General features: G+C 39.3%; 2 protein-coding genes across 2 annotated transcripts in view; one reads left to right on the top strand and one right to left on the bottom strand.

Annotated features, from left to right (window-relative positions):
- Nucleotides 1-8504, bottom strand: part of LOC106811801 (usherin-like) — a 129146-nt gene that overhangs the window by 47675 nt on the left and 72967 nt on the right.
- The window catches only part of LOC106811804 (glutamate receptor ionotropic, delta-1-like), a 4933-nt gene continuing 1553 nt past the window's right edge, over nucleotides 5125-8504 (top strand). Inside the window, exon 1 of the mRNA XM_014815523.1 lies at nucleotides 5125-5364. Within this exon, the coding sequence (XP_014671009.1) occupies nucleotides 5247-5364 (118 nt within the window). The 5' untranslated portion in view covers nucleotides 5125-5246. The remainder of the gene's footprint in view (nucleotides 5365-8504) is intronic.

Here is an 8504-nt window from a genome sequence, read left to right as displayed (position 1 = left end):
TGAAATCTATAAATTAAACGGATGTTCTGCTCGTATATTGTTTGTCGACTTTTAACGCAATAGCGCCATTACATGTTTTATAGGTTAATGGAATTGTATACAAGGTTTAATATTCATTAAAGTTGTCTGAATGATTCGCGCAAGCGGTGAAACTTGAGTAATCAGCTTAATAAGTGAGTCTTGTTTTATTTATCTACAAGACTACAATGTATATATTATATATATATATATATATATATATATGTATATATCGGCTAATATGTTACTAATCTACTATCAGGTATAATGCCCTGGCAACAGAGAATGTTGTAGTTCACTTCATGGTGCTTTGTGCTGTAACAATTTAATAACATGGCACGGCACACGTAATACTATTATTAATAATAAGAACCCTTTTGTAACTATACAAGATCGCGCAACAAATTTCTAGAGCAAACTGTAGTGAGGCTATCTGACGTCTGTAGTCCGAGGGTTCACGGTACAGTGACGCCGAGTATGCTAGGGGGGTTCGGGGCAATGCCCTCTGGGAAAAATTTTGATTCCGAGATGCAATTTCCTGTCATTCTGGGACCAAAATGACAGATAAGTTCACACTGATATTTGCTGCTTAAATACTGTAGTTATTTTCAATGCATGTTATATCAATGTAACATCCGAAACAAAAACACTTGAAATATCAATAAAAAGATTTTTTTTCGAAATCGTAATAATAATCGTAGTTTGTATGCAAACTGGTGCGTAGTGGTCAAAATGCAAACGAAATCGCTATAACAATACGAGATAAGATCGTAGTGGTTTGGCATCTCTGAATTTATAGCATCATGCAATTCATTACGCCAACATATGTGTTAATACGCAAAATTTATATGTTACTAATCTAGCTATAGGTAATGCCCTGGCAACACAGAATGTTGTAGCGCACTAAATGGTGCGCATGGTCCTGAGTAACAATTTATCAAACATGCCACGGACCCGTAATACTATAATTAAAAATGAGAACTCTTGTAACTAGTTCATCGGCAATCATACGGCAACGTTGGCCAACGTCATCAGCCAAACCACATTGCGCAAACCATGACCATTGCCAACTCATACACCAACTGTTGGCCACAACGTCATGCAGCACCCACTTGCCAACGCATGACCATGCAACCATACACCAAGTTTGGCCCACGTCATGCAGCCAACCATTTGCCAACGGTGACCATGCAACCATACGCCAACGTGCCCAACGTCATGGCAGGCCAACCACTTGCCAACTATGAACGATGCCAAACGCATAAACCAACGTTGCCAACGTCATGCAGACCAACCATTTTGCCAAACGTGACCATGCCACCCATTCGCCAACGTTGTCCAGAACGTCATCAGCCAACCATTTGCCCAAACCGGACGCCATGCCGACCATACGGCAACGTTGGCGCCAACGTCATGCAGGCCAACCATTTGCAACCGTGACCATGCCGACCAACGGCAACGTTGGCCCAACGTCATGCAGCGCAAACCATTTGGCCAACCGTGACCATGCCGACCATATGCCAACGTTGGGCCCAAACGCCATCAGGCCAACGGAACTTGCACAACACCGTACCAATGCCAACATACACCACGTTGGTCCAGACGTACAATACAGCCCAACCAGTGCCAACTAGGCATCAAATGCAACCTCATATGTCCAACGTTGGCCGAAACGTCATGGCAGCCAAGCCATTTCAACGTAGCATCATGGCAACCATACGCCAAACGTTGGGCCAACGTTATGTAGCCAACGCACTGCCGCAACTAGCATTGGTGGGCCAACGCATTACGCAAACGTTGGCCCAACCGTTCATGCAGCCAACCATTTCCAACTAGCATCATGCCAACGATACGCCGCACGTGGCGCCAACGGGCATGCAGCCAAACCACCTGCCAACCGTGACGCAATCCAACCATGACGCCAAAACGTTGGCCCAACGTCATATTGCGCAACCAACCAACCATGACCTTGCAAACGTTGGCCTCAACGTTGGCCCAACGTCCATATTGCCAACCGTTGACGTGCCAACCACATGCCCACGTTGGCCCAACGTAAGCATCTATCCTCGGTTGGCTTCTTTATAAGCTACATAATTTGGAACATTTGTCACATCAAGGTGGCTGACATATTGCCAGTTCAAGACTGGTATTCGTGTGTTTATCACTGCTGGTGACATTCGTGATTGGGATGGTCCGGAACATACGGTACAGTGGAACATTGGTGAGCCATCTCTATTGACAGTGCAGACACTATTGAATACCCCCGTCACTAATGTCTAGAAGAAGGCAGGCAAACAGCCACCTGACTCCCAACGCGTTTGTGCGGGGGATTTGGCCAACGAAAACGACTGCTAGCAATACGCTGATCCAGATTCCAACTAATACGGCTAAGATGTGGCGCAAGGTAGCTGGCTGATCTGCAAATCTACGTGTGTCAGATATTCAAGAGTCAATCGATTTAGTTTCTAAACAGGGGAGTACTTCATACTGGACGTTCCGTTTATGCAAATGCTTGGGTTGAAGCAGATTTTCGAGGCATGCTAATGGAATGTAGATTCACAATCGCGAACACATTTCATTTTGAAACACTACATAACAATTGGCCATTGTCAAATACGCTAGTAAGTATTTCCGAGCCATTGACACTGGAATACAGATTTTGATTGAGACTGGTCATTTACAGAAGTGGATGAGTCATCAGTCACCGGCTTTTGATAAATGTTCCAAGGCAGAAGAAAATGTGGAATCTGCGTCGCTGTCCCTTCAACACCTCGCCAGAATATTTAATCTACTCGTCTATGGTTGTGCTATTGCAACTGCAGTTCTGATAGGTGAGAAATTTAGTACGATTTTGCGTGAAAATATTACACGTCATCGATTGAATGTAGATTTATGTTAGATGTTAAGAATTCATGTTAAATGTTCACAGCTATATGTTAATTTCTATATAATGGTATAAACGCTGTTGCTCTGTATTGTACGTGTGTGTGTTACATAACACTGTCAGAGGCAGAACCGATGACATATTTTATATGCAATTAATTTTTAAATTTTATTCAAAGTTTTAATCGTAGTTGTACTTTAAATTTTTAAATTTTACTTTGGTTTATTAATTTGCATCGCACAAGTGTTCAGGCATTACTTGGAACTGTTCACGAGGAAAGGGCAGTTAAGTTTTACTACAATTAATTATTTTAATTTACATATCTTATGAGTTATATTATAATTTTATGTATCGTAACAGTCTGTATATTGTTAGATCCGGTTTTATGCTGTTCGGTTGCATATATGTATGATCTGTGTTGATGATCTAATTTTAGACAGGAATAGCTGCTTGTTCAGCTGAGGCAAAATTCTGTTGTGATAATAACCCAGTAAGCCAGCATCTTCATAAAAGTGTAGGTATGTAGCGAGGATAATTACACCAATATACTGAATTATAATTACATAGGATATATTTGAATTCTAATGTACAAGCAATAAAGTATATATTAAGATGTAGTGTTTAGCTATCCATNGGTTGTACTTTAAATTTTTAAATTTTACTTTGGTTTGTTAATTTGCATCGCACAAGTGTTCAGGCACTACTTGGAACTGTTCACGGGGAAAGGGCGGTTAAGTTTTACTATAATTAATTATTTAAATTTACATATATTATGAGTTATATTATAATTTTATGTATCGTAACAGTCTGTGTATTGTTAGATCGGGTTTTATGCTGTTCGGTTGCATATATGTATGATCTGTGTTGATGATCTAATTATAGACAGAAATAGCTGCATGTTCAGCTGAGGCAAAATTCTGTTGTGATAATAACCCAGTAAGCCAGAATCTTAATAAAAGTGTAGGTATGTAGCGAGGATAATTACACCAATATACTGAATTATAATTACATAGGATATATTTGAATTCGAATGTACACTTTAACCACTTTATACCGATGTGGTGTTTTGCTATCCATGTCCAGCATGTGGTGAATATTTAAATAAAGTTAACACGTTTACACAGATACGTGCATAGAGTTCGGGAATGTCCATAGATATATCTACAGCTGTAGAACATTGTAGATGGTTTCAGTATGGTATATCTTAAAGAATTAAACAAGAGTTAGGGAGTAGAAAACGAGCCTGTGACAAAGTTGGCGTTGTACGCTCAGTCGAATAGATTGGAACTTATTCTGTTTGGAATAAATGTGGCTTCATAAACATCAAGCACTCTGTATCTCTCCATGCTAAATGTTAGCTCAAATATGATAGTATATGTGAAACCTTCATCTATGAGGGAAATTAAAGAAAAAAAATTATATCTGAAAATCTATTCTGAACTTCAGAGCATTCAAGTTCTATTTTAGATTGATATTCAGCACTTACGTCAGTAAATATAGAACACGGAACTATATAGACACATATAGAACCTGGCCAACCAATCAGCATGTCAAACAGCATCTCTGATATTTGCAAGCTTTATCTCAACACAATACGGCTCTTTATGCAGGAAGCGGTCAGGGCATTTAGTCAATATTGTAGTTCACTATTATAACAAAATAAAAGGATGGCATTGATTGGACTGCCGGTAATGGAAGCTGACCGGCTCACCATTGTGTTGCCATGATGTATTCATGCATAGTACCTGTGTATAACCTGGCGAACGTGCCAGTATGCCTAAAGCAGCAGAGATAACACCACATCCACAAAAACGAGTTGAGTCAGCGCATCAGTGATTGTAGCTCCATAATAATGTATTTCCGTTTAGGACTAGTGACGCAAGGGCGGCGGAACGTATTTAATTTGGGGGGGGCAAAGCCAAAAAAGGGTAACATAATTTACATGATTAACATAAGAAGTCAACATAATTCATAAAAAAGAAATAAATTAATAATTATAATAATTATTATAATAATTTTGAGGGGGGCACTTGCCCCCCTTCCGGTTCCGCCGCCCTTGTAGTGACGTGCTTGTCTGCAGTTATTATAACACTATCACTGCAATCATCTGCATCATCACACAAAACTTGTGGCAGCGAGCAGAGAAAGAGTGTTTGTGATCCAGTGAAAGATCAAGTCAATTAAGTACGATGTGAGAGCAGGAAAGCCAGCTTACTAGAGTAGTGGAATAACATTACATAGTCCCTCACGTGACTACACAAGTTTAGATCTTCAAGGAGCACACCTGAAAGTTGGGCAATGGATATGTGATAAAAGAGATGAGAATGTCGCGCTATACTCTACCATGAATTTCAAAACACTAGCAAAGTACATGAACTTCACATACTCTACTAAGACCTTTTGTTCAAGAGGATTCGATCATATTGCAACTGCTATCTCTGATGGAAGCATTGATCTCGGTGGTGTTGCGCTGTGTAAGAGGATCAATGAAAGTCAATTTATAACGTTCTGTAAGTTTTATACATAGAAATACCATTCAATAACGTATTCCATTTCAAATCCGGCGCCCAATTTGTAAAGAAACACATGAATATAATCTTGTCATGTGACGTCACAGCCCCCGTTGAAAACACGCCATTATATAGCGTAAACAGTGCTAACGACGCTAGTAAAAAAAAAAAAAAAAGAAAAAAAAAAAAAAAAAAAAAAAAAAAAAAAAAAAAAAAAAAAAAAAAAAAACAAAAAAAAAAAAAAAAAAAAAACAAAAATTGTTTATGCTAGGTGACAAGTATTGTTACAGCATACAACGAAAACATGGGTAAGCGCTGTAAAATGTACTTATATTCATGTACATAGCATATTACCTGTGTGATAATCATTCAACGGTAATAGTGACATGACTGGCGTAGATCGAGATGTTGTGTACATGTACGATACATAATGGTGCATTCTGACCGAGCGTGATAGGCCCGAGGTGATCGCTGTGCTCGATGCCTGCACTTGTCTAGCGTCGAACTGGTCTACTAATAACCCTGATCTTCTCATTCTCATGGCAGTATATACATCTCAGGGTGCCGGTAATCATCTAATTCACAAACACTCACAGACACGCCGTATTTGTCTACAGTCCTATTAGCGGTGACCGAGGCTTCCATCCGCCATTGTTGTGATCTGTTCTTGATTTGGAAGTTTTGTGCTGACTCCTTCGCGTTGGCTTTTTCAGACGATTTTTCCTCATATTTTTTGCTGTATATTCAGGCTCAACCTATATCCAATGCGTAATCACTACAAAATTCATCTCATCTGAGGTAACATGAGATAGATTCATTGATTATCGCTTTCTGTCTCCAGCTATACACCACACGCACTATGTTTACATAATGTCGCCGTGTTCACAGGGGGCTGTGTACGTCGAGCATGGACCTAGACTAATATCCATGTGTTTCTTACTGCGGATTTGAACTGCGGGCACCGGATTTGAAATGGAATACGTTATTGAATGTATTTATATGTATCAAAACGTTACAGAAGTTATAAAATTTGACTTCAATTGTCCTATAACATCGCATCGACGAGAAATAGTATTTTTTGAGGACACTTTTCACGGATAGCTTTGTGATTATAATAAAAACTCCAGAAACATCTACAACAGCAACATCCAATGTTTTATCTCCATTTGATTCAGTGACATGGCTTGCAATCTCTGGATATGGATTAATTAGTGTTACTTTACTTTGCTATATGAATCACCAAGCACATCGGAATGAAAGCAGGAGAAGAGAACGTGGTTCAAGAAACTTGGCTTCTTTTATAACTACATATTTGGAACATTTGTCAATCAAGGTGGCACATATTCCAGTTCAAGCAGTGGTATTCGTGTGTTTAACAGCTGCTGGTGGACATTCGTGATTGTGATGGTCGGAACATACAGTGGAACATTGGTAAGCCATCTCTCAGTGCAGACAACTATTGAATACCCATTCACAAGTCTAGAAGAGGCAGCAAACAGCCACCTGACTCCCACCGTTGTGCGGGGATTTAGCCACGAAAACCTGCTACAATACGCTGATCCAGATTCCAACTACGGCAAGATGTGGCGCAAGGTACTGGCTGATCCTCAATCACGTGTGTCAGATATTCAAGAGTCAATCGATTTAGTTCTAACAGGGGAGTACTTCATACTGGACCTTTCCGTTTATGCAAATGCTTGGGTTGAAGCAGATATTCAAGAGTTAGTCGATTTAGTTCTAACAGGGGAGTACTTCATACTGGACCTTTCCGTTTATGCAAATGCTTGGGTTGAAGCAGATATTCGAGCATCTAATAAATGTAGATTCACAATCGCACCATTTCATTTTGAAACACTACATAACACTTGGGCCATGTCAAATACTAGTAAGTATTTCCGAGCCATTGACACTGGAATACAGATTTTGATTGAGACTGGTCATTTACAGAAGTGGATGAGTCATCAGTCTACGGCTTTTGATAAATGTTCCAAGGCAGAAGTAAATGTGGAATCCGCGTCTCTCTCCCTTCAACATCTCTCGAGCATATTTAAGCTACTTATCTATGGTTGTGCTATTGCAACTGCAATTCTGATAGGTGAGAAATCAGGAGCTACAAATCACTGATGCCGCTGACTCAACTCGTTTACGGGAGAAGTGATGTGGTGTATTTCCTCTGCTGCTTTAGCATACGGCAACAGTTCGTATCCAGGTTATAACACAGGTATATGGCATGAATACAATCATGGCCAACACACATGTCAGCAGTAAGCTTGCCATCTACCGAGTCCGATCAACGCAAACTTCTTTCTTATAATATAGGAACACAATTTGATAAATGCCCTGACCGCTATCCTGCGTAAAGACCGTATTGTGTTACGATAACAAGCCTTGCAAAATATCAAGAGAATGCTGTGTTGACGAATCTGATTGCATATTGATCAGGTTCTATATGTGTCTGTAGTTCCGTGTTCTATATTTCCTCACGTAAGTGCTGAATATCAATCTAAAAAGGAACTTGAATGCGTTGAAGTTCAGATAAGTTCCAATCTATTCGACAGAGCATACAACGCCAACTTTGTCACAGGCTCATACATATCATACAGATCATACATATATGCAACCGAACAGCATAAAACCCGATCTAACAATACACAGACTGTACGATACATAAAATTAATAATATAACGTCATATAAATAGTTAACTTTAATACTTAATTATAGAAAACTTAACCGCCGCTTTCCCCGTGGAACAGTCCGAAGTAGTCGGCCGACACTGTGCGATCAAAATTACAAAACCAAAGTAAAATTTAAAAATTTAAAGTACAACCGCGATTAAAACTTGAATAAAATTTAAAAATTAAATTGCATATCAAAATAGACATCGGTTCTGCCTATGACAAGTGTTATGTAACACACACATGTACAGTAAAAAGAAAAAAAAAAATATACAGAGCAACAGCGTTTATGACATTATCATAGGAAATTAACATATAGCTGGTGAAACATATTAACCATTTATGTCTACATCTAACATAAATCGCAACATCAAAGTCGAGACGGTAACTTTGTTGCCGGCAAAAATCTACTAAAA

The sequence above is a fragment of the Priapulus caudatus genome, unplaced genomic scaffold, assembly GCF_000485595.1.
Source record: "Priapulus caudatus unplaced genomic scaffold, Priapulus_caudatus-5.0.1 Scaffold577, whole genome shotgun sequence".
Classification (NCBI taxonomy): Eukaryota; Metazoa; Priapulida; class Priapulimorpha; order Priapulimorphida; family Priapulidae; genus Priapulus; species Priapulus caudatus.
Note: the sequence above shows the minus strand (reverse complement) of the source record. Positions and strands in the feature narration are given on the sequence as shown.